Source organism: Scomber scombrus, chromosome 2, assembly GCF_963691925.1.
Source record: "Scomber scombrus chromosome 2, fScoSco1.1, whole genome shotgun sequence".
Classification (NCBI taxonomy): domain Eukaryota; kingdom Metazoa; phylum Chordata; class Actinopteri; order Scombriformes; family Scombridae; genus Scomber; species Scomber scombrus.
In genome coordinates this window covers 17,114,106-17,141,546 of record NC_084971.1, presented here as the reverse complement: position 1 = coordinate 17,141,546, position 27,441 = coordinate 17,114,106, and the positions used below count along the sequence as shown (strand labels likewise).

The 27,441-nt window shown below is 40.5% G+C and overlaps 1 protein-coding gene across 7 annotated transcripts in view; it reads right to left on the bottom strand.

Annotated features, from left to right (window-relative positions):
- Positions 1 to 700: 700 nt before the first annotated feature.
- Positions 701 to 27,441, bottom strand: part of kdm4c (lysine (K)-specific demethylase 4C) — a 32,332-nt gene continuing 5,591 nt past the window's right edge. The window contains exons 6-22 of one of the 7 annotated variants that reach the window (XM_062428993.1): positions 23,876 to 23,925; positions 22,806 to 22,909; positions 22,491 to 22,628; positions 22,047 to 22,240; positions 21,342 to 21,595; positions 19,095 to 21,100; positions 18,860 to 18,971; positions 17,066 to 17,247; positions 15,580 to 15,823; positions 13,082 to 13,158; positions 12,448 to 12,503; positions 12,221 to 12,329; positions 6,981 to 7,175; positions 6,391 to 6,561; positions 4,745 to 4,864; positions 2,320 to 2,412; positions 701 to 2,173 (exon numbers count right to left, since the gene is read on the bottom strand). In XM_062428993.1, coding sequence (XP_062284977.1) covers positions 2,006 to 2,173; positions 2,320 to 2,412; positions 4,745 to 4,864; positions 6,391 to 6,561; positions 6,981 to 7,175; positions 12,221 to 12,329; positions 12,448 to 12,503; positions 13,082 to 13,158; positions 15,580 to 15,823; positions 17,066 to 17,247; positions 18,860 to 18,971; positions 19,095 to 21,100; positions 21,342 to 21,595; positions 22,047 to 22,240; positions 22,491 to 22,628; positions 22,806 to 22,909; positions 23,876 to 23,925 — 4,273 coding nt within the window. In that variant the 3' untranslated portion in view covers positions 701 to 2,005. Of the gene's footprint in view, positions 2,174 to 2,319; positions 2,413 to 4,744; positions 4,865 to 6,390; positions 6,562 to 6,980; positions 7,176 to 12,220; positions 12,330 to 12,447; positions 12,504 to 13,081; positions 13,159 to 15,579; positions 15,824 to 17,065; positions 17,248 to 18,859; positions 18,972 to 19,094; positions 21,101 to 21,341; positions 21,596 to 22,046; positions 22,241 to 22,490; positions 22,629 to 22,805; positions 22,910 to 23,875; positions 23,926 to 24,422; positions 26,682 to 27,441 lie in introns of those variants that run through there. The other 6 variants (XM_062429025.1, XM_062429009.1, XM_062429017.1 and 3 more) reach the window with 6 other exon arrangements.

Here is a 27,441-nt window from a genome sequence, read left to right as displayed (position 1 = left end):
AAAAATGTTGTTATATTCAATTTTCTTTTTTTTACAAAATGAGTAAGTGTGTTTATTGGAGTATAAAACCTTGAATATTTACAAAGATCTAAAAGAGATGCTCGGGTGTGTTTTCATCAAAAGTGTCAGGTACTATCCACTGAAAGACCAGAAAAGACTGCAGGGTTGCATGATTGTACAGTATGGCCTTGCTCACATTTTCATCAAGCATGACTTGTCTTGCTCTGGCTTCAGTATCAAAAAGAGCCTCCAGAAACAGATTGCAACATGGTGTCCATCGGAGTACAAAGCTTTTTGAACTCTTGCCAGGGACACTTAAGATGCCTCCTGGATTTCACTTCCTGCCTGCTCTGTCAGGGTCCTCAGGATCAGCTTGAAGAACAGTGCTGAGTCTGCTGCTCAGTATCTTTTAGCATGAGGCAGCCCTTCACACACAGGGACTAAATCATATTGATTAAACCTCTTTATAAAAATAAATGTCTATTGTATTTTGTAAATGTCTCTTGACCTAGCAACTCAGCAAGAATCTGTTTTCTACAGAAATTTCTTCAAACTGGGACATACCATATGTGCATTCCGCAACCTTATTTACAAAATGGAAATACTGGGAACAATTGTCCAAAAGAAAATAACCCCTTGTAAAAATTAAGTGCAATGATAACATCCCGTAAATCTTATCCTTTAGGTGTTTTCCAGTCACAATCATTCATAGCCAGCACTGGCAATGTTATCATCCCTTTCACTTTTTTTCAACATAGCAATCACAACATCACATTGTAGTGTATATTTTAATAAAATAACCATTTAAATATGGATTATTGTTCAAATTATTGTTCCAATATTCATTTTCAGCATCAAACATATAACCCGAATTCAATGGATTCAATGGTCAAACTAGTGTACACCATCACATACTGTAAGCAGTTTATTCCACTGCATCTGGAATTGCCAATAAATTAATGACAATTCAATTACAAAAAAAACAAATATGCATTTTTATTGTTTTCCTTACAGCAGTTAGCAATAGTTTAACTATACCAAGCCAGAAATAAATACAAATTTTAAATAATGTCATCAATGTGTTTCATTCAACAGAGTAACAGTAGCATTTCACGTTAAAAGGGCTCAGAATCCAACACACAGGAATGACTTCCTGTCTGAATCTTTTTACCTTGCGTGATTAGCATGTCTTCAATCATTTTTTTCTCTACTGATGCATTTTTCAATGTCAAATTACACAATTAACATATTTCTGTCAGCATTAATTAAAAAATGTGCAGAGAGGAAGCCATTGTGGTGTGCTTGGATTTGGCCCAGCAGAAGCAGTTTAGAGACAGTGTTTAACATGCGGGGAGAAACAGTAAGACATGAGGAAAATACTACAAGCAAAGTGCATAAATACTCAAAATTAAACTGGAAATAACAGACCCCCAAAAAACCTACTGTAGGCAAGCTATTTAGAAAAATCTCACTTTTGAATTTTTCATGTACAAGGAAAAAAGTGGTGGTTTATTTCAAAAAGGGTGATGTGACAAATGTTAAGTCACAGTTTGTTTTTTCCCTGACGGATGTGAAAGCACTAGGCAAGTGAGGCAACAATGCCATCGGTTAACCCATTCTGTAGAGTCCAGCTGTCCAATCAGAATTCGTCTGCAGCATGTCACACCACCCATCAACCAATCACTGATGTATAATGTACAAGCGCAGGTATTGTAACCTCCATCTCACCCAAATCACCAATTCCCTTACATCATTTCCTCTGATCTATTCACAGGGAGGTTGTCTGGGCAATAGTCGTTAAGATGGAAGTAGATTGATACACACACACACACACACACACACACACACACACACACACACACACACACACACACACACACACACACACACACACACACACACACACACACACACACACACACACACACACACACACACACAACCTCCCCTCTACATCCACTGTTAACTCAGTGCATTCAATTCTCACTGATACTTCCCCATGACTTCATTTCCCTTTGTGGCTGCGTTGCTCCCATGTGCTTTTGGCAGTTGTACGGAGGCCTGGCAGGGCCACATAGTCTTTTTGGAATCGTGAATTAGGTGTTCGCTGCCGTTTCCTCTCCCCTTGCGTGGTAAAGAAGGCGTCCTGGAAACGCATGCTTGAGGCCGTGGACTGTTGAAGGAGACATGGAAGAACATAGATGAGTAAATAAGAAAAGGTTCCAGGTGGGAAAATAATATTTTTTATATAATTTTTATAGCATTATTAAATTTTTATGTTTTTAAGTTTATGTGTTGCCCATTAAGTCTAATACTTACAAGTCTACGTTTCACCTTTTTGGGCAGGTCTTCGTCTAAAGTATAGACATCTTCTCTCTTTGCCAGCACCTGAGACCCGTCCTCAAACTCCACCTGAGGCAGCACAAAAATATTCAGCAGTTATCTACAGTATGCAGTTTAAATAAATGAACTACATTTATGTTAGGGCTACAACAAATTATTATTTTCATTATTAATTAATCTATTGTCTCAAAGAATTGATTATTCATTGGTCTTTATGTGTCACTTAATGTTGAAAAATGTAGATCATTTCCCAAAGCTCAAGATGCAATCCATTGTATTGTCCCAACCAACTGTCCCCAACCCAAATAAATTCAGTTTGCCATCATAGAAGACTTAAGAAACCAGAAACCTGAAACCAGTAGTAGTACTTTTTTTTTTTTTAAGATTTTTTTTCTGGCATAGACACCTTTATTAGCAGTAGAGAGACAGGAAATCACGGGAGAGAGGGGTTGTGTGACATGCAGCAAAGGTCCGCTGGCCGGGATTCAAACCGGGGTCTGCTGCGTATGTGGCATGCGCTCTTAACCACTCGCCCAACTGCGCGCCAGTAGTAGTCTTTCTTAAAAAGGACAACTCCAACTGCATTTTTTCCGGGATGTTCATATACACACAGTTTGCTGACAGTGTCTTCCTAACATACTTACTCACTCTATGTTAGAGCACAAACAATGGTCCAGATATAATATGAGCGATGTCACTGCACTGAGTGTGTGAGATGTTTATAAATGCAGCAGACAGAGCGAATGGACAGCCAGCTGCTGAGTGCTGGGAGCTCTAGAGGAGAGCTGGGAGGAGACCTGGAGCTTCAGGACGAAAAACACCCACAAGTCACCCGGGATCTGCTGTGATCCGGAGCCATTTACTGGTGGGAGGAAAGCTCAGAGTTTATTTTTTTAAGTTTGAGCTGCAGCAACAGTGAACACTTAGTCCATCTCTGTGGCTACTGGCTAGTCAGGTCAAGGAGTTTAAATTGGTTTATATGTAGCAATGTCCTCATGCAGAAACCTACTTCAAGTCACGTGGGAAAACGTTTTTAGAAGGGCTTGGGAGAATGGCTAAAACATACGAAACTAGAATCACAATTTGACTTTTCTGATTTTAATACGCATAGGACACTACTGGAAAGCTACACAATGATATAAACCCTCAAAAAAGTAATAACAAAAAAAATAATCGACCTGCCCTTCAAAAAGACTCAAGTAATTGATTATCAAAGTGGTTGATAATTCATTTTCTATCAACTGAATAATTGAGTAATTGTTGCAGCTCTAATTTTTATAGCGTGTTAATCCAAAGCACATCAATTTTACATTCGTTAGTAAATTTGAGTTTCAAAAAGATGCTACAACTGAATATCAGTCAACAAGGAGACAGTTAAGAACAGTGCTATCTAAGTAAGAACCGGGTGTTTAAAAGGAAAGTAACTTTTACTAGAGTTACTACATTAACAACACAGAACAATACATTTCTAGTTTTATACTAGCATTATTATAGAAAGCATGACAACCAGTTCCATTTTGTTATTTGTTATTTGATCAGAAATCAGAAAAAAGGATCTCTCACAGTATCAACATTTTTCAGGTGTAAATAACTGTATGCAGTGTGACTGATTTTCCATTTTCATGTCACCTCTCATCTCAAAACTGAAGTGTTTGATCGCCATGCAGAACTTAGTAAGTAAGTAAAACACAGCCTGAAACTATTTCCTACCGAGACACACCTCGACAATGGAAAGTTCTTGTTCAGCCTTTTTCTAAAAAATCTGACCTATCTTAAACTGAGTGTGTGCATCACAGATGCATTTGTGCATAACTAATAGTTGGTGCCCAGCTCAACTAAATAAAGCCTTTAAGTGGAAGCCGCATGACTCTTAGCTTAGTGAATATTTCAGTGAGTTTGAATAATGCAGATTGTCACCACCTTCTTATCTTCCTCTTCTAGAACTATCTCGCTCTCCTCATCTCTCTTTCTCCAGCCATCTGCTTTTACTCTGTGTGAATAGGTTTTGCTGTATATATATATATATATATATATATTTATTCTTTCAACCTCCTATCATCTTTCATCTCATCTCCAACCCGCTGTTTTAGTGACCATGACTTCAGCACCTCCTTCACTTTCAGTCTCAAGTGTCTGCCTCCTTTTTCTCTCCCTCCTCCTCCTCTCCATGCATAAACCTGGGGGACCTTGATGACATCAGCAGAGTCAAGATTATTCTGACGTTGAGGGAGTTACACAAGTTTATTGCTGTGTCGCTTTGACCCATAACTGAGCTTGCAAGTTTTATTATAAACTCACAGGAACATAAAGAAAAAGAAGAAATCTGCAGAGCTGGGTTGCGTGTCTGACCTTCCCACGGACATATATACACTTTCTCTATAAATACAGTACGTGTGTGTACCTGGTACATGTAGGAGACGTTGGATCCCAGGTATTTGGCACCATAGAAGAGCCCATCAGGCCATTTCACTTGAACAGCTTCCCCCACTTCAGGAGGACCCAAGTTTGCACAATCTCTGCTCTAAAAAATACAATAGAATAATGGTTGGTCCATGTAAGAGACTGGGTGTGTTAAAATGTCCTCAAAAATACCAAAAAAATTGAAAGGTCATCCAATGGGAACACAAGTGGGAACATTTTGCCAGTTCTGATGTTGTAGGTTGAGGATTAGTGTTAGATTTAGGTTCATGTCATGGTTAATTCAGGATTGGGCTTTTTATCCTACTGCCTATTTGCCAGTTCTGCTGCAGAAATTTCAAGCTCATCATTTTAACACCTTATCTTTCACATAATATGAGTATAGCATACTGTTCATGTATGGGGAACTAAACAAGTGCATTCCTCAAATCTTAAAGGCTGATGTTCAGCTGCTTTGAAACTGAAAAATCAACATGCTTGCAGTCTTTCTAAGCTGCTGGAACATAATCCACAAAACAATACACACAATGAAAGACATTTTTAAATTCATCTTACAACACTGCTGTTAAAAGGCTAAAACCAAAATTTCAACAATTTAAAATCTGACAGGTAAAAAAACAAGTATTTACTGATGATCCAATTTTAGATTTTTAAATAATATATATGGAGTTTATCACTGCTTTTGTGTATTATACAGCAACATATAGTTTGTAGGTAAAAAAAAAAAAATGTAACTGTTAAAAGCGTTTGAATAAGAATTCAGTGGGTGCACTGATACACTGTACATGCTGTCCTACTAGCACAGAAACACACACACACACACACACACACACACACACACACACACACACACACACACACACACAATTATGTTTGTCACAGCTACTTCTCCTAAACAGTATTAGGCTCACCAACTGAGACCTACCCATTACCATAATCACTTGAGCAAATCCATGAATTTCAACTCATCTAGTCAGTCATTATTTGGTGCTACCATGACAACTCAGCACTCCTGTGATATTCTATTTTAGTTTGAATGGCCTTTTCATGTTGTGTCATGGTCATTTCAATAAGATTTATACAATGAAAGAATTTTTTGAAACAACTCTTGATCACGTTTTGATTTTTCAGATTTTTCAGTAACCACTACAAAGTGTTGGGTCCTGAGTGCCTTGACTGTGTGGGTGTCTTCAAGTGCACATTCTTATTAGGTTCATGTATGTGCAGAAATTATGCAGATGAGTGAAGTGAAATTAAAAGATTAAAACGTGTGGTGATTAATAAATACACTCAGCCAGGTCTCATAGTAAAAAAAAAAGACAGCAACAGCTTGATTTGACTAATCTGTGCAGCTGAAACTTCATATTCACTTAATTTAATGCAATTTGCATGTGATTTATTAAAAGTAAACACAGTCAATGGTCATGTGTAATGGATGCACTCTGGTACGGCAGTTGTCAGAAACTGAAGGTTGGCTGCTTGCAATGGTTTGTGCACCACCTTAAAACACACTATAATGGTAGTCACTCATGTAATGATCATTTTAGAACCAATATTTAGTATCTGCTATGACCTCATACAACTGGGACATGACCTCTTGAGCGTGAGTGTAATTAAACATATCCTCACCACTATATCCTCAGGGTAGGTATCGTTGGAGAAGGAGCCATCATCAAACATGACCTCGTAGAACATCTGGGACGTGATCTGTGTGACCTTGGAGCTGTAGTAGCGCAGGTTCTTGTGTTTTGAGATCACCGTCTGGCCCAGTGAGATAGACGCTTGGCTTGCTCGCTGCTTCTAGTAGAAAGAGAGCAGAGGACAGCGATTAGACTGATGTTTAACAATTAGTACAGCATAATGTGAAGCTAAATTCCTCCACAATACTATATCATGATATGGCAAGTGATGACTGGAGTTGTTTTTACTTCCATTCAAAGGGTCAGTTTACTTAAATTACATCACCACTGCACCATGCACCTTCCTAAGTGTACCAAGATTTGATTTTAGAAATGTGACCACATTCATATGTCCACTTAATATAAAAATGAGTCAATAGTTAGCTGTGTACAATAGAATCAATTATTACAATCAATCCTTTACCAGTGACAAAGTTTGATGAGGGTCTAAAAATGCCAACACATTGCCATGTCCATTCTTACTGAGCACAGTTTAGTTCATAGCAGCTGACTGCAGTAAACACCTGTCCTATAACTTACAGCTGAAGAGCTCCGTGATTGGTGTCTATGGCAGGTGATTGACACCACATACGGCCAATCATCAGGCTCCATGATTACACCGGCAGCATGGGCACAGGTCACATGAAAGGAGGTGGGACACCGGCCGCATGAGCACTGGATACAAGCACCTGCCTGCCGCCTCCCCGCGCAGCGCTTACGACAATAGATGCACTTCTGTAAACACATGTAGACCAGAGCAAACTGTCAGCACCGACCAGCTGGGTCCAAATTCTTTAAAGGGCAATGCTGGATTTATTCTTTTTTATTCTCCAACAAATCCCATGAATAGACCAAAACCAACAACGCATTAGTCTGTATTTTAATACTTTTCTGACTTCCCTACTCTGTCTCCGGCACTCAGCCCCAAGGTCACTGGACACTACTGCAGCAAAAATCTTTAAACAATATCTCACAGATATATCGTTTCAATTACAAAAAGAGATGGACATTGTAGTTTTGAGCAAATGTTTCTCAAAGAGCAGTGAGTAGTGTATTTGTTGGGGACTATTTTCAGTGCAGATTAATACACATTTGATCCTCGAGTGAGCACATTCAACAGCAGGACAGTGTATGTATGATTTACTCAAAATAAAGTAGTGCCCATTTTAATCGTAATGAAGGAACAGTGCATCTAATTTATGTGGTTTTGGACAACAACAGAGGTCTAGGGCACAGAGGAATAAGCTGTATTAGGACTACACAGGCAACACTTGATAGTATGAGCAATTCATTGTTAGTTTTGGTCTCTTCGTGTGATTTGATAGCAATAAGAAAAATACAGAATACTACCAGACTTATCCCATAAATATACCAGTTATCCCTAAAAGTTTTTTTTCAACTTGTCAGTCCCAATATGGGGACCTGGTCAGAGGACATTTTAACAGAAATCAAAGCAGGAGGACGTCATATAAAGGAAAAAGAAAACAAAATGTGTCTTTAAGTTTTACTAAAGACCACTCCTGCTTAAATGTGAAAGCACATGGTGTATTATTCATGGTGCATTCTACACACTGGATTGTATAGTATAAAGAATTCAGCAAGCGCAGTATTCAAGTATGAAGAATTTATAATCGACTTGAGCACAGCTGGGATATCTGCGTACATACACTGAGGACAGGTTAAGGAGGACAGGAAAAAGGTTTAACAAAACCGAACAGTCATAAAGACCTTCTGACACATCTTCTCCTTCCTTCCCCTCTTTTCCTGTCACTTCCAATTTGCAAACTACATAAAACTGACTGTCATTGAGTGTATATATTTCAGTGAAGGAAACTTGACCTTCTTTAATAGTGCAGCCTTTGAAACGGGGTAAAAAAAACTTAAAATCTGTATTTCCACTTGAGAGACTCAAGAAAAACAGCAGCGAATTAAAGACAAAAGACCGCTGAGTGAATCACTGCTCGGCTGTGCCATGAACCTCTAACATCATTTAAAACCATTATGTGCTCCAAATAATGATATCTGTGAAATCTGCTCGACATTCTGTTATTGGATACCGCGGTGTAAACAAAACATAGATACTAGCGAATAAAATGAGGAGCGAGAAAGAGAGAGACCCCAGTTGTGATAGTCAACAGAAACCTGTTATTTCACCGCTACAATATGAGGAAACCCTTAAATAAGACCAATCAGATGACATCATTTGAGGTTTCCACAACAAACCAGCGCTGCGATGTCTATGTTGTGGTATTTTTTTCCCCCCACTTGAGGTCTGTGAGCAGTACACAACTGCCCAGCGGGTGGAGTAATACACTCATTCACCCTATACACTACACACAAACACTGCCATGCATCCATGCACAAACACACTCACACCTACATTTTGAAGACTACGGCTCGGTTTTCTGCACCAAGCAGCCCATCAAGTCCATTTCCTTAACTTGTGGCATCTCCCTTCTCCTCTTCTCCCACAAATCCTCTGCTCTCCCACTGAGGGGGAAAACATGACGACATCCTCCCATTATAACCCTACTCGCTCCCCATTTCTCTTTCACCCCGTTTCGCATGCATCCCATCTCACTCCATTTCCTTCCCTCTCTTTCCTAATAAAAACACCCATCTACACTCGCTTTTTCGCTTTGCTTCCTTGCCCTGTGGTTTTGCGTCTCTTTGAAGGTAATTTATTCATTAATCTAATTCCAGCGAATCCATACCGAAATATCCATACATGTTGACAGTAATATGCCTATATATAGACGAACTCCCCAGAGGATGAGTCTCTGCGGTAAATGAGTTCAAGTGGGAATTAGCTGGTTTGTAAATATGAATTCATGCCTTTAAATATGGCCTGATGACTAACTTAACTGTCATATCGCTATCTTATCAGATCCATGGAAGTACATGATGTGTCTGAACAGCATATTTATAGAGACCAGAGTATAGAGATATTATAATATTAAAAAGGTCCTTAAGATGTTTCAATTCCCTGGTGTATATAATAAGAAATGCTCACTGTCCCGGAAAGAATAGCAGTGTTTGATAAATGATTAAGAAAGCGAAGCCATGCCACTACAAAACTTTGTTAAAGTCCCTGTTATTATCAGCGAAGCCTCTGAAATAACTGCCATTTGTTGATTTCTTTGAAAAATTAATGGCTGATCTCATTAGTTAACCTAGAGATGACATTAATTCAATTTAACCTCTTCGGCAGGGCTGGTTTCACCTTTACAATTATCAGCTAAGCCTACTTAATTCAGATATCAGCTGCGGATCAGGAGGTATTGTGTACAGAAAGACTCTTGAAAAAGATCCCTTTTCTTCTTGCAAAGCAACCCAAAAAGGCAACGAGAATGCTTAATTTGAAGTGGGTGATGAAAATCCTTAACTTCATAACTTTCTTGCTTCATGGCTCCTCTATTTCTGCAATGCGCCCTACATGTGAGTATGCTGTGTGTGCGTAAATTAGTATTTATGTACGTTTCTGGTGGAAAAACAATGTGTATGAGAACATAAAATAGTGTGAGAACATTAACAGTTTTATATTTTAAATTGTGTGTGTGTGTGTGTGTGTGTGTGTGTGTGTGTGTGTGTGTGTGTGTGTGTGTGTGTGTGTGTGTGTGTGTGTGTGTGTGTGTGTGTGTGTGTGTGTGTGTGTGTGTGTGTGAGGAAGAGAGAGCCTAACCCATTTTCCACCATGCCTGTGCCTTCTCTGAGGTGTATTTGGGTGCCTGTGTTGAGCCATGCGTTAAGAACATTCCCACAGTAAATTATGAATGTGTATGTGTGCCCGCCCCTGCTTGTGTGTGTTGGATGATAGTAAATTATGAATGTGCTGAGCTACTGCAGGGGCGATGGGTCCAATGCGAGCGTCAGAACACGTGGCTCATGCAGCAAACATACAAATGTTGGATTGGACAAAAGAAAGAGAAAGATACACCATCCACAATCTGACTCGATTCATATAAAATCTGTGTCACCAACATAGCACAATGTCTCTACAGAAATGGAAATCTTTTTCAAGCTACAGCCCGTGTGATGGAATTTATTTTGTGTTTTATCTTAATTTAGAACTGAAACAAAGGGGGCCCATCTGTTTTGTCATCAAATAAAGCACAGCAGCGCAAAAAGCACTTGTGTCAGCATGTTAGTTCATAAAAAAAACTGGCAGCAGAAAGTACAAACTTCGTGTGTAGTGTGAGCAAACAGATTGCTGTCATAGAAACATCTTAAGATCAGAAACACAAGAAGAAGTTCATTATAAATATACTGTATATACTCATGCATTATTTTCAAACAATCTATTCAGCTGCATTGCTAGAAAATATATTGTGTGGTTTCAAGAGAAAAGTACACTGGACAAACTGAAAACCATTCAACAGCCATAGGAGAGAAGTACTATATTCTAAAAAAAAAAAAACAGATCATTGTGAGATCTAAAACATTTTGGCCGTCAACAGGGTCATGTCTGGAGCTTTTTATGAGCACCCCGCCTTTCCAGCCTGACTTTACAATTTTAATTTTGATTTGGGCCCATGAATATGGAAAGTGACTCTGTGGTTTGTGCTGTCACATCCAAATGAGCTTAATTTCAGTGTGGTGTGTACAGATATGAACCATATCCTTGTGGGTAATGTCACTGTGTCCACAAAGTTTGTGTCCCTGTTCACTGACAGCGCAGCAGGATACCTTCAACTACAGTATTTTCGGTTGAGCACTCATACAGGAACCTCCTTCACAGTAGAGTATGATATAGATGAAGTTGAAGACTCTATACCAGTGGTCTCCAACCCTGCTCCTGGAGAGCTACTGCCCTGCATGTTTTAGGTATCTCCTCACTCTAACACACCTGATTCTAATAATCAACTCGTTATCAAGCCCTTTGACGAGCCTCAGCTGCTTGATAACGAGTTAGAGTGAGGAGATACCTAAAACATGCAGGGCAGTAGCTCTCCAGGAGCAGGGTTGGAGACCACTGCTCTATACACTAAGTTGAAAGTAAATTAGGTACATCCAACCATATTCAACTCTTTAGTATTGTGGTGCAAGGGCAGAGTAAATATAAGAAACAACTTCCACTAAAAATGCAATATAACTCAACAGCACTGTGAACAACAGCCTCCAAATACAGTATGTGCTTCTTACAAAGCTCAAGCCTCCCTTTGCATGTATTTCTTATTGCTGATAATGAAAATAATGTAAGCTGTGAATGGACAGGCAGTGTTAATCTCTGTTATCCATCTTGTGTAAGGATGAACCTCTCCAACACTTCACTTTCTGCTGAGGTATCATGGTGCCTGCAGCACAGAGCTATCTATAGTGGCAACATGTCAGGTCTGCTGAGACACACTCCAGCTCTCTCATTAAGCATACACACACAGATGTAAAAGACAAACATGCCACACACACACACACACACACATACATACAGATGTAAAAGACAAATATCCCACACACAGACAACCCTACACACACACACACACACACACACACACACACACACACACACACACACACACACACACACACACACACACACACACACACACACACACACACACACACACACACACACACACACACACACACACACACACACACACACAACCTCCCCCACTCCCCTCCACCAGTGGTTAATTATCTAGCTTTGATTGTGGGCATGTTCGTCTCACAGTGTTAATTAGAACTGTGAACACTTCATTAATTAGACCGAGCCAGTCCTCAAGGACCTGGGGAATACCAGCACTGCATCTGTGTGTGTGTGTGTGTATGAGGCATCTCACCAGCTTATATCGCTGCATGGGGATCCTACTGGTGTCAATGGGACCCCTCTTGGCTTCATTGCTGAACCTCGCCTCTGGTAGTGCTACTGCACACATCACATGGGCCCATCTACACAGACACAAATAAACAAATTAAAACGTGAGGATAATTAAGACAGACTATTAAGTTGTCTGTCAGATCAGAGATGAGTGTGCAGCACTAATCACAGAACAAAAGCTTTTCTCACTTGTCGTTTTGGGTTTTCTTCAGAGCCCCACCTCTGAGGTTACAGAGACAGCATTCCTGAGAAAACAGAAGGAGAGACAAGTGAGCAAAAGACAATGATTTATCATCTAGGTGCTTGTATCAACACTATGTGCTCTTCTGGGTCATATTCGTGGAGAATCTGCTGAGTTGTTTTATACTTAAAAAAAGGGAGATTCATTTTTAACAAGAAGATGGTTTAGGCCGCCTGCTCTTTCAGCTAAAACATAGTTAAAAGGTGCTCTTACAGTGATACAATGTTTAAATTTATTCCAGCATCATCTTCTCATCAGTAAATCCAGGTAGTATGCAAAAATACAACCAAACAGGTACATCATCTTTATGAGAGCAAACGTGTGAATTATGGGATATTCTGTCTTTAATTTGAGAAATGTTAGCACTAACATCACTGGTAAAAGAGAGAGGTTGTCCACTGTCTTAATTATGGTCATGTTTGTTTATATAATCACATAATGAGCTTATAATTGATTTTCTATTGGGGTGTTTAAAAATGTACATCTGAGAAATTTAGTAATTTAGCAAAACTCAGTTTGTTAAAATAACATTGTCAAAAAAGCCATGATGACATCACACAAGAGACTGGTAAGTTTTCTTACTGCTGTAAAACTTCCTTCTGTGCAGCGATCACATGACCACTGTTCGCTGACATCATCTGCAGGGACACCATAGCAACCTAAAGGAAGCAGAGATTGTTAAAAATGAAAATATAAACCTACATAAGACTTAATAAGACTCTTGATTCTCACTGCAAACTGTTAAAATACTTTAGTCTAACCCAGTGCGCGCTATCAGTGAACCATTCACAGAGAACAGCACACTTCATAGCGAATGCTACGTCTATCGTCAGCTACAAAGAACTGAAGTAAATGCCAAATCCACATTGTTTCCATAAATTTTCAACAGAAAAGCGGCATTGTTCCACTGCACAAGAAACCAAAAAAGCACAGTAATGCAGACAATGTGGAACTTGAGATCTCTATGGTATGTGTGTATATGTGTGAACGAGAATGCTGGTGTGGTTAAACAAGAAATTAAGACAACACAGGAGGAGGAGGGACCGTACATGTATACATATGTGTTAATAAATGCATCTGATAGGTTTGTGTGTTCATATTAAAGAGCGCTCTGTGTGACCACAGCTGACCGCAGCCATGTCAGGGGGGGTCTGACCCCCTGAATGTCGATGGGTTGAATCATCTCAGTCGACTGAGATTCTTTAAGTCGAACCGTCATAATAAATAAACCTATCCTGTAGAAGATAAATATTTCAAAGCGGACAATGTTGTGAATTTATTAAAAAAATTCAGGCATAATGTTTTTTATCATTTATTATTCATCTAAAAAAATTCCAGTCTTAAATAATGTCATTTGTTAATTTATTCTTGTTTAGATTTATTTATGAGTTTTATGTTTAAAGAGACAGAAGTAGGCCGATCCAGCTAAGATGACAGTTTTTTCATAGCAGGCAATGATGTGAACTTTTTTAACTATTTCATTTGTTTATTCACTTACATGTTGTTTTAATGTTTATAGTAGAATTTAAGTATTAGGCTATAAAAGTTTGATTTAAACAGAAATACAAGTGTGCTGTCTGTCTCATGATTCCAATAAATCCATATGGTAGCCTGACATTATATGTCTGCAATTCATCATATGTAGCTGTTGATTATTATTTATTAAATGTTCAAAAATATGTTCCCATGACTCTGTTGCATTCGACTGTTAATCATCATTGAAATTCATGTCAATAAATATTCTGATTGCCAGGTAAGTCTATAGGAGGAGTGAATAGTTGAGTCTTTGTACTGAACAGAAAATCCGATCCAACTCCTATCCAATTCCACTGACAAATTTCTGAGTTGGGTACAACCCTACACTGGCGTGACAGTATCCTTTCATTTCAGACACTTACGCTTCTAACCCTTTTTAACCCATATGACATAGCTGACAAGACATCGCAAAGTACAAAAACTCTATGAAAAACAACAGCCACTTTGAGTCAGTGCAGCACAAACACTTTATGAAAAAAAAAAGTGCTGGTGGTCTCTTAGAGAAAAACAACATTTTGGAATTTAAAAGTAAGACAAATGTGATTCTTTTCAAAGCTGGCAGTTTGTTAAAATCCACAGGCTAGAGACTTTAGACACATAAGCCGGGGGGAATTTTTTATTTGTAACAAACACTTAAAAGTCTGTATATGTCTGTTCTTTTCCTCTACTATCCATCATCAAACCAAACATAAAATCTAAGCTCACCTCTCTTTCCTTTTCCCAAGTTCAAATAACAGTACAGAGGCAAAGCAACGTCAACTTGTACTTATTGTTCAGTCTCAAAACCAAACTTGTGGCTTTTTCATCAGTGTCAAATAACATAGACTTCATCTACTTCTCCCACCCTCTATCCACACACACTATTCAACTAAATACATGTGGAATATGTGCAGTTAAGTTAAGCACATACATAACACCATAGACGCTTCAGACTTAAACATAACGTGGGATCAACATTTATGGCAAGAAAGTATGAGGGATTGCAAGAAATGTCTTTTTAAAGCTATAGGTTCAGGTTCAGGGTGAGAACGAACGTTTTGGGACTCAAAAGTAAGTTTACACACATGGGCTGACTGAAAGCTTAAGATATTGGCAATATGTTTGTGAATAAGGGATTGAGATAAAGTACGTGTATTGGTTCTGTGTTTCTCGTGGTACAGAAAGGCTCCGGGAGTTTTTAAAGAGAGTGTGTGTGAGGGCTTGTTGAATTTATTTGGGGCTTTTGGACAGGAAGTATGTGTGGTGAAGACAGAGGATTCACCCTTATTCAGCTGACGAGGGGAATAAAATACTCCAAACCGCAGGGAAAGGGGGAGAAAGAAGGCAGAGTGAGTAAAGGCTTAAACCCACTGACTCTGTTACAATGACATCACAGAGACAAGCAAAACATGTAGAAACAAACAATGCGGCTCGGTGTGGTAGGTGGTAAATACACACTATCAAATTCCACCAATATCAACCATAGGCGCACCATCCACTCTCTCTCTCTCTCTCTCCACCTATCTCTCACATGCACACACTACTCTTCCCTGATGCATACTTACTTGCATGGACTTGCAGGCAACAGCCCTGGCAGTAGAGCAGAGGGGAGGTGCCATCTTCCTGCAGCAGAGGGTTTGTGGGTGTCGGAGGGCAGTTCTGCTCCCGGAAAGAAAAGCAGATCTCAGGGACCAGGGGCTTGGTCCTCCTCAGACCTCTGCAGGGACGTGTGGAGCCCTCCTCAAGAGAGGATGATTCGGAAGTGTCCTTAGCTATGAAAGGTCTATTGTCCTCTGCTTTGTCTTCAGCCTATGGGAGAAAAAGAAAGGGGTGATTTTTATGTTCCTCTTAAGCCTCTTATTTGGACGGGATTAATATCACAAGGGGAGGTGGATAATAATGAAAGTTGTCGCTCCAGATGTCATTTTAGCCGGTGGCAAGCAACAGGAGCTGGTTCTCTAATAACAAAATGATAAGCTGTGGGGAAAGCATGCAACCTTCATCACATTTTAAAATTAGTATTATTTACCAGTAATTAATTAAGTGCAAATTAATTATTAATACAGACAATAGCAAAGTACCTGAATGTCTTGGTTATGCTTTTACAGTAAAAACTAGATGGTATCTGGGAGCTCACTATACATAAACTCAGCAGCTATGCAACGCTAGACCAGGAAATACAGAATGACTGGTAGAATGGCATTTTTCAACCGATTTGATAAGACTGCGGGATCTTGTTTGAGTTTATCTTAATTTTTCCTTCATTCAACGAACTGACTGATGTTAATCCATCAGGTCAGCAAAATCAATTTCTACTTTGTCAGTTTTTTCACTTTTAAAATGAAATGTGCAATTAAAGTCAAATACCAGATATGTCTCTCTGGACTGGACTTAAATTACAGAAGGACAGGTGAGTTCATCAAAAATCAGTATGTATAATTGGGGGTGTAATTATTACTGGGGTTGGGGGAGAAGGAAAAAAGAAAAATCCAGTCAGGATTAAAATAATTAGCCAGCACAGGTAATATTGAAATCACCCAACTCGAATGTACCTTAAAGGGTATGTCTGATGATTTTCTATATTTTTCTTATTGTCAACAAATTTCAAGTGCAGAACCAAACCAACAATGAAATGATTCTACTAGTAGTATTGTGTGTATCCAAAGCATGATACAGTATATTCCTCTGTGATACATTGTTGCATTGTTGTCGAAAAACTATTAAAAACATTGCTCTGGGTTCCTGCATCTACACATGAGATTAGTTGACAATAATAAAAATATAGAAAATCGCTAACCATATCCTTTAAGGGGCAAAAGCAAAGAGGCCTGCTGTTTGTGACCTGCTAGTATTGATTCCTCCATCTTCAGCTCAGTGACTACAAGATACAATAAAATCATATTTAAGGTGTATTTATGCTTGAGTCTGTATATATCCTCATGTGGGCCATGTTGTAATCAATGTATGCACTAATGGAACTGTAATGTTTTGTAGATACAAGCATCCACCAAAATGACACTAGTCATATATGTGTGCTGAACTCCCACTCACCTGATAGTAGGGCATGAAGAGTGTGCACACAGCACAATATGGCTGCATGGTGGCTGCATGAGCATTGTACTCCCTCTCTGCTGTGAAGGAGCTCTTCCTGCTCTGCCACAGGTAAACGAGGGGTTTCGCCCACGTTTCAATTTCAGTCTCCTCCTCCTCTGCCAGGCTTGCTTCAGGGGGCTCTAAGTGAAGACAAAATAAAGTCTCAAAACCTTGCAATTACCAATTCAACTGGTGTCTCTTTTACTTTTGCCCAACTGATTATTCATGCAATACCGAGTACAAATCTCTCGTCTGGTAGTTTGTTAATTAAGCCTATTCGGAATCTGAAACAATAGCGTGACCTGAATATCAAAAACATAGCAAGCATCATTCTCACAATTGACTTCAGCAGTATTAATAGACTTGCAGCTAAGTCAGATCTAATCCATCCACAGTGGTGACAATTTTCTCCAGTGACCTGAAAAACAGTTTCAATGAATAGGAGCCTGTCTGTTTAATAGGAGCCTGCCTGTTTATACATTTTCTCAAAATGATTAAGAACGCTCATCATCATCATAAAATAGGCTTCTCATAGCCATGGTCATTTCATGGTCATTTCTTACTCAGGGATAAACAACTAAAATGACTGCTGAATAATTCATCCTTCATCACAACCATGGAAATGATTAATGTGACTGTGTGTGTATATATGCATTAGTAGTTGTTAATTGAGGGCCCTCCTCCCTGTTAAAAATATGAAAACACATAGAGTATCTATCACTGGGTCATTTTACTGTGGTAGGTCTAAGAGTTGAATTTGTTGGGTTTATGTGCACATTGACGTCAGAGGAATCATTTGGGGGGACATAAAATGTGAAAAATGAGGAGGGGAAGAGGGGACCGCAAAGTGGAACAGTTCAACATTTACAAAAAGCTTAACTGTGGGAGAACACAAATGTTACCAGATATTACCTAATATTTAAAAATGTGTTGTTAATGTTATTAAGGCAACATAGTAAATATTGTTCACTCTGGTTTCATGCTGGTTACACTATCCATTTAACCAAAAAAAGGTCATCATTTTTAAGAAAGTTGACAATTGGGTCTACAAAAAAAATGTTATGGCAACGTTCTGGTTCACTGCAATGCAACCACCAGAAGTCAAAAGGATCATGGTTTCTGGCCTGGTGTCACCCACTATGCAGCACAAACCACAAGAGGAAATGTCCCAGGGTTTTTATTGAAATGAGCATGGCTCTTGGCTTCAGTGTGTGCATGTGAAACTGTCTGAATGCAGTAGTTTTTTTAGACTAAATCCTTCCATGATACCTTTTAATGAACTCTCTGTGTGTGTGTGTGTGTGTGTGTGTGTGTGTGTGTGTGTGTGTGTGTGTGTGTGTGTGTGTGTGTGTGTGTGTGTGTGTGTGTGTGTGTGTGTGTGTGTGTGTGTGTGTGTGCTCTGTCATAGGCTACTTTCGGGGACAAATTTTAGACTTAGGACTAGTTAATTGGGGACAGCTTGTCCAACTGAAGACAAAAGCCATGACGCCAATTGGGAAAAACCTGATTTTTGAGTCAGTGGTTAGGGTTAGGGTTAAGGTAAGTCTCCAGGAAATTAATGTAAGTCTATGTAATGTCCCCAAACGTGACCCTGATCTGATATATATATATATATATATATATATATATATATATATATATATATATATCTGTGTGTGTGTGTGTGTGTGTGTGTGTGTGTGTGTGTGTGTGTGTGTGTGTGTGTGTGTGTGTGTGTGTGTGGTGTGTGTGTGTGTGTTTGAATGTGCCCACCATCATCACTGGCAGCCTGTTGTTTGACGGCAGTGGGTACAGCCCTTGCAGTAGGTTTCCTGAGTGGGTGACGCCAGCTCTTAGTGGTTCTCTTCACTGACAGGGCAGGGTACTGGCAAACAGGCACCATTGGAAGGTATTAGAGTGCAAATAATCTAGATAAGACTTGTAATGGAAGATTTGAGCACAAGAGTTAAGTGTGTTTGACTGTGTTTGGACAAGACAAAACACTCACAGCACAAACCTCCCCAGGTTCCAGGCCCGATTCATCACACTCGTAGTTGCTTGTATCATTTTCCTCCTCTTCTTCTTCCTCTTCATCAGATGAATCACTACTGGTCTCTCCCTTGGCACTACTTGGCTGCTCTGCCTCTTCCCCATCAGACCCCCCTTCTTCCATATCGGACACCCCGTCCTGTTCTCCTACCCCTATCATTGGGGGTGAAACAGCAGTATCTGAGTGCAGACTCTCCTCTGTCTCCCTCTGTCTCCCCAGCTCATAATCTCCACAAAACCCCAGGGGCTCTACAGCACCAACTGAAACTAAAGAGGTGGGCTCAAGCTGGGCCCAGGTGAGAGGCCCAGCTTCCTCCTCCTGGCTCTCTGACTCACGGAGGTCTTGTTCTGGGTCCTCCAGGTCTGTGACCTCTTTGCACTGTGGTTCAGTCCACATGGTGTAAGGTAGGGGGTCATGAGTGAAGTCAGAAGGGAGTTCTGGGTGGAGACTCTGGATGAGTACTGCAGGACCCTGGGAGTTGAAGTTTTTCCAAATGCTGCTGGAGAAGGGTTTGGGCTCTATGTATGAGGTACAATGTGAAGGGGAGTATGTTGTGTTGTGAAGCTGTAATGCTGAGTGACTGTCATTTTGAGAGCGTACTGGAGGGGAAGGGGCCTGGGGATTATTGTTTGAGGCACCAGTCAAAAGAGAGCCAGTACTTCTGAGACTGAAGACACTGTCTCTTTGAGCTGGGTCCTTGGAGTTATCTTTACTTTCTAACTCTGCTAAGCTGGACTGCTGCTCTGTTTGGGGTGCAACGCTCTGAACTAGGTGGTGAGAGGAGACATTACTCTGTCCAGGAGTAAGATTTTCTAGCTTTGTGTGACCCTTTTCTGCTGCAATCTCTGGCATTATTAGTATTTCCTGGACACGACCAGATGTTATTTTGTGCATAGCATTGCTAGTTAAATGAGCTGAGCTACGTTCTAAACCAGATACTGCTGGCCCGCCACAATTATACGGAGGATCTAAATGCCAGTTGTTGGCGTGTTCTGCAGTAAGAGATTCTTTTGACATCATTGAGTCAGTCTTTGTCTCCTTCTGTTTGGCTCCATGTGAGGATTGGGAGCCAGCTGGCGTCTCCCGCTGAAGCACAGGTGCAACCTGGTGAGTGTACGTTCTAGATTTCGGTCTGTCAGTTAACCCATCGTCCGCAGGGGTGAGGGAGGGCATCTCTTGGGTCAGTACAGGTGGCAACGGACAGATTCCAACCTTATCTGCTGGCTCAGGAGTGAGATGTGGCATATCCCCCGCATTCCTCTGTAACAGAGGAGGGAAAATAATTTCTTCAGTGCTGCTGGTTTTTGAACTGCAATTGTGTCCTGAAGAGGAGGAAGGGCCACATTGTGTGTTACTACCCCCCTCTACTGGCTCAGTTCTGGGATCATAAAGTGCTTCTTTAGTGGAGTGTGGATTGATACGTTTTGGGTCAACAGTGTCCATTTTTTCTGCCTTAGCAGTATCATTAATGTGATTCTCAGCACCTGTGTCCATGCTGCTCTCAGTGTTTGGTGCTAGGCGTAAAGAGTCTTCTCGACACAAGGAACTAGAAGTCTGAACTTCAGAGTCTGGAGGACACAAACCCATCTGTGTATTTGTTGTGTGGGAAGATGAGCTGTGTTTGGAGGCCTCCCAGGGATCAGCCCTGGTAGAGCAATCCTGAGAAGAGAGGTCTTGTGGTTGAGGAGAGCAACACCTTGATTCATTAATTTTCGGATGCATCTGGGTAGCCTCAGGCCAATGTCTGAGTCCTTCAGGAGTCCTGCTCGTGACCCCTGACTCTGAGATGTATTGAGGATCAGGATCAGGATGAGTGTCTGTCTCTGCCTTTAAGTCATTCTTTACTACTGAGGCAGGGGAGGGAAAGGAGCTGGAGCAAGAGTTTTTAGGATCCACAGTAGAAAATCCCAAACGATTACTCTCTACTCGATTTACCTTGACCACACACATCTGTCTGCAAGCACCTGTAGAGGATAAAGGTATGGATAACATTAGTAATATACAATAAACACAAGGAACATAAAAAGGTTTTTCAGTGAATTAAAATGTTCTAGATTGAGGAAGATACTGTAGGCACTCAGATACACTGTCTCAATCATTCACATAATACACACATGTACTCCCTGCCAGGCCAGTTTGTTCACTCTTCAGTTCAAAGTGATATCCAAAGTCTGAAATACCTTTTGGTGCCAGTCAGTCTCTTACCAGAAAGCTGAGCAGAGTTAAGATTCTGGTTGTGCTTTGATTCAGCTTCCCTGCCTTCTTTTTTCCCCTCTTTTTCCTCTTCCTCCACCTTTTCTGCCTTGCAGGCTGGCCCTGCAACAGACCTTCGCACCTTGGGCCCAGGTGGACCACCCAGACCTTTTCTCTTGCTGCCAGTCAGAGCCGAGCTGCCATCCAGACCAACAGGTTCCTCTGTGGTTCTGAGGCGCTTGGAGCGCATTCGAGAGTGGGTGCTGCTGTAGGAAAATAGAAGGAAGGATCAAAGAAGGTTGAAACTCAAAACTCTGATTTACACTGAAAAGCAACGAAGGCAATGTGGAATTTTGTAACTTGAGAGATGTGGGTATTTGAGATTTTCAGTTTCCAGATATTTCTGGCCACATACGTTAAGTCACCAGCCAATACACCAAAGTCACCAACAGGGGCACCAAGCTAACCAGCTGTTGGCTGTTGTCTTATAATCAGTTTAGATGAAATATCCGAGCTGACAGAGGACAAAACTATGCATTTCCATCCTAGGTTCAATCTTATGTTTAAATTAAATATATCAAATTATAAATGCATGTTTAGCACCATATCTACTCCAGACTTAAGCCCCTCCAACACTATTAGCAGCAGTAGCACAATTTTCTTAAAAAGTATTGCATGAATAACATAAGAAACATTGTTTGAGTAAGAATACATTACCCTTTATTGGCAGGTTTTGTCTTGCGGCGCCTCTGCAACCAGCTCTGCAGCTCAGGTGTACTACTAGGAGTGGCAAATGTGTGGTCAATAGGTGTCGAATCTTTGCCCAACATCCAGTTTGCATACCGGTCAGGTTGAAAACGCTTCACAAACGGTTCCATAGATATTTTTACCATGTCCTTGCTACATGTGCACTAGAGGAGGGAAAGAGAACACGGGAAAATATAACCTCTGCTTTAGAAAAACGAGGGGCCTACTTTGTGTGCAAGACCGTCCACTTTGATGCTAAAATCAGAGTCTGTTCTGTTCTGCCTGATACTCAATGAAAAATAAGAATGTTACTGAAATGAACTGCATTTAAACCCAAGACACCTCATCAATTACACATAGTAAGACAGGTTTTTAAGGAAAATTCTCACAACACTGATCAAAGCTGAATGATACCTGTGTGGCAACCTTGCCATAGTCTATCCAGCGCACAGTGGCAAAGTTGGTTGACTCAGCACAGTTGAAACCATGATTGAAGCCAGCATGGTAGCCATAAGGGAAGGTGATCATAAACTCTCCAGCTTCCTGAGTAATCTGTTTGGGAAGGAGAAAGAGAGGGGGGCGTAAAAAGAGATTTAAAAAAAAAAGAAAAAAGCATGAGGAACGTTAGTGGCAGCAAAAGCTGTTTTCACAAAGTTCATAAATAAATGGAGTTTAAATGGCTAGAAGAGGAGGACTGAGAGTAATTTTTCAAAGGGGTTGAGAGCCTACCTTATCAAAGGGAATGCCATACTTCTTCAGTATGGAAGGGGAGATTAGAGTCATCTTGTGACGAAGAAAAGCCTCACATCCCTTGAAGCTATTGGGAAAGAAACCTGATAGAAATGTGCATGCACATGCACACAGACATACAGGCACACAGACACACACATCATTAACAGAGAGACTCAGTAAAAAAAGACAAAAGATGAATAAAAAACTAAATTGTACTAAAATGTACTTTTACTGGTTGCAACATATTAATATTATATTAAAAAATGATTATTATATAATCAAATATTTATAAATGAAAATGACACTTTTTCATTAGAACAACTAAGGAATTTTTTTTATCACTGAATGGTAAAAAAAAATTAAAAAAATCAACCAATTCATCAATAATTTCTTTAAAAAAATGTCTCAATTACACAATTTATCGTAGTCTTCAATTTACTAAATTTTGGTCATTTTAGCTGATAAATGACTTAAACACTTTATCAAGAGTCAATTCATGATCTGTCAATCATCTTATAGCTTGATCAATGAAAACTGTCAATACTATTTTCCATTCAGCGATTTATAACCAGCCAGGATTTGTTGACAACTGACTGCACAATTTACTGTAATATTCATGTGGAAAATCTCATCCTTTTTGCTCTTCACTCATCCAGTGAAGTAATCAACATTTCAAGTTCAAACAGATTTTACATCAACTTTACATGGACCAGACAGCAGAGGCTTCAGCTGTGCATCTTTGAAAGATAGAATAATTTAGTTCCTTTTGTATTTGTATGTATTACTGTGTGTATTAAGTCTACTGCTGTCATACAGTATAGATTTTCCTAAAGTGGTTTGTCAATACAATACTTTCCTTTGTACAGTTTACATCTCTAATAGCAGTTTCTGCATGTTTGTAGTCAGAGCTCATTAGGATGCTGCCTCTTTAGCTTTGCCATCACCTCTAGTGGCCTCTCCCGTCTCTGTTTAATTTATGTGCCGTTCTTTGTTCTTTAATGCAGACCTGCTTCTGTATGCTGAAAACGTTATTTAATTTTTTTTTTAATTACCACCACCTCCCATACCTGTAGCCAGGCGCTCCAGTCTTTTCCCATGCTCAGGGGGGATGGCATACCTGTTAGAGACAACAGAGAGAGATATATGGAGCAAACAGAATTATTTTAGGCGCTGTGTATGAATCTGTGAACATGCATGTTCATTATGGGTGCAGGAAAGCTTTCAAGAAGAGTCACTGCAATTTCAAGACTGCCATCAAGTGGCAGATAAATTAATAAATGCAAGAAGGCATAAAGTTTTATCCACCTTCCACTGCTGATAAAAAAAATAATTTAATCATACAGGAAGGCTGTTTCCCTGGTCTCATCCAAATTTACTGTAAAAGACACAAATAACCTGCCTGCTGTTATTTTTAGGGCCCGAGCGGCGACTGCAAGTCGCCTGGCGAAAGCCCTATTGAAATTGTAATGTTTATTATTATTATTATTATTATTATTATTAGGGCCCGAGCGGCGACTGCAAGTCGCCTGGCGAAAGCCCTATTGAAATTGTAATGTTTATTATTATTATTATTATTATTATTATTATTATTAGGGCCCGAGCGTCGACTGCAAGTCGCCTGGCTAATTAGGGCCCGAGCGGCGACTGCAAGTCGCCTGGCTAAAGCCCTATTGAAATTGTAATGTTTATTATTATTATTATTCTTCCGACATTTCGTGCCCCAATTTCGCCCCTTTCCCAAATGCGAAAATGCTTATACTTTTGCACGGACGTCCGGCCTCATCCGAAATTCGATATTTTTGGGTGGTCGCACATGGTCGACGCAGAATGGCGGAATAGCGCCCCCTACAAAGTCCAAAAATGCCCATAGGGAATTTTGCTAACTTTGTCCTATGCTCACAAAATACACATATGTATTATACCCACATATGCAAAAAAGCCTCTTGACCTCATGACCTCAACCCAACAGGAAGTCGGCCATTTTGGTTTAGATTTTTCCCGCCTAAAATTAACTCCTCCCACAGCGTTCGCCCGATCAAGTTCAAATTAGGTACGCAACATCTCCAGACCTAGCTGAGCTTAAGTTGTGCTCTGCGCATCCGTAGGTCAAAGGGCGTGTCTGCCAGGGCTCAACTAACTTTGGCGTGCTCGCCATGTACATACGAGTGGCTCTCACGCCCACATACTTCATCCAATCAGCTTCAAACTTGCTGGACATGATGATGGCTCCGCCCTGAACGTCCCGATATATTAACTTCCCACGTAACTCATAGCGCCCCCCGGTGGTAACAGGAAGTGAACTTAAATTCATGAAAAATACATAGTTGACCCCATCAACTTCATTCCACTTCTAAAACATGCAGAACCAGTTGGTGAAGCTACATTATGAACACTGTGAAGCTACGATTAATGGCGTCCCTGTGGGGGCGTGGCTACCATCAATTCCTCGCCATGAAAATAGGTTTGGTTTTTTGATGGCTTTATTGAACACGTATCATCATGAAAATTGATACACAGGTCCAGGGTGGAGACCTCTTCCATCTGATAGGGGTGTCGCTCATGTCGCCCCCTAGTGGAAACAGGAAGTGCCATTTTTTGCATCAACATTGTCCGATTCCCACGAAACTTCACATGTGTGATGAGGGACTGACCCTGAACACACCTGCATGCATCCCATTACTGCCCCCTGGTGGATGAACCATCAACATCTCATAACTCCTTCATACTTTGTCCAATTCACTCCATACTTCACATGACTGATGAGTGGCCGCCCTGAACACACCAGACCACACCAGACCATATGTGTAACTACCTGTGACTGCCCTACTGGATGAACGAAACATTGCATTTTTGGCCTCCTTCCAGGTTTTTTCTCACTTTCTGCTTCACGCCACAGCCCCGACATGCCTCAGGCCCCGCGGTGGCATGGGTGAGCGAGGGCCCGCCATCGCCGCTTGCGGCTTTAATTTTAATTGAAATGCTAACTCTACAATTTAGACTGTCTAATGTACTTAATTTCAGTAATATTTCAAAACAATGAGCCAATTTTGTCTCTAGCCAGGAGAAATAACTATCACTAATTCTGTTGTCTAAAGTTGTTTACAGAATCTCATTTTGACCTTATTCTGCATGTTCTCGTGCCACACTGCTGACGCAATCTGAATTCAAACTATTCCCAAAGTTCCCAGTGAGAAACCCTAGAAGCGTGTCAGAATTCCCTCAAGGTTTGAGTAGGCATTCCATTTCACTAGCACCATCCGCCCTCAGGTCTGTGGCATTTCTATCATATCACCTGTCAGCTTAACGGAGCAGTGAGAGACAGGGCGAGAGGCGGAGGCAACCTCAGGTAAAGGTGACATGGGGAGTTGGAGGGGTAAAGGATTGAGAAGAGGTGAGAGGGGTGCATCTTTAAGCCACTCTCCTCCAGGGACGAGATGTCAAAATAGCAGCAAGATGAAAGACTGCATGTCAGTGTGTGTGTGTGTGTGCAAGATGATAAGGGTATGCATGTGTGTGTGTGTGTGTGTGTGTGTGTGTGTGTGTGTGTGTGTGTGTGTGTGTGTGTGTGTGTGTGTGTGTGTGTGTGTGTGTGTGTGTGTGGGTACTTGGTGCACTAGGCTGCTCTTTATGAGAGTGTGTGTGTGTGTGTGTGTGTGTGTGTGTGTGTGTGTGTGTGTGTGTGTGTGTGTGTGTGTGTGTGTGTGTGTGTGTGTGTGTGTGTGTGTGTGTGTGTGTGTGTGTGTGTGTGTCTCTGTGTATACGTGTGTCACTGTCTGGCTGTGACACTGATCCCTGTGGGGTTGCAGGGCTCACTGCTCTAATGAGCAGAACTCCCTCCAGGGCAAGCGGGAGAGAAAAATGGAGCAAGCCGAGCTGAGGAAGAAATAAAAAGCAAATTCCATTTTCATCTACCTGCATTCTTCACCTTCTTTTCATTTTATCACTTTAAGATGTGTCTCATTAAACCCCAGCTCCTCCTTTCTTAAAGAATGTATCTAACCATTATACCAATTTAACCTATGCAAAACCTGGACTGTGACTGCCTTGATCATGTTTCCATGTTCTCTGGCTAATACAGTGGGGTTTTTTTTTAATGAAATACAAATAGAAGTATGTTAACATCAAAGCTAGTAAATGTTTTATCTATACCTAAAAATGGTAATATATGCAATTAATTTCAAGCCCCTCATTGTCTTTTACTTACTAAAAAGGTAAGAAAGAAATGGTCCATCTCTTATTCAGGGCCAGACACACTGTATTGTATTGGTTGACTGGTTAAAATATTTGTTTTTTTCCCTTGTTCCATTGACAGCAATGACAGCTTCCAGGAAATCAAACCATATGCCTACACCCTTTGAGAATAACACATTTACATACACACTCCCTGGATGTGTAATCAAACCCCTGCTCATGGACTTGTAACTATTCTATCAAGCTCACAAGCACCTGGACTCTCACTTATTGCAGGTGGCCACCTCCTCAGTGTGCAAACAAGCACTGAGGGAACAAATCCCTGAGGCCATGTGAAACAGAACGTTGGGGTAAATAAAATGAAAGCTATGAGATTGCATGCATTTTGCAATTTGAATATATTTTCAATCATGAAAAAAAAGATGTGGATGAAGGCTGCAAT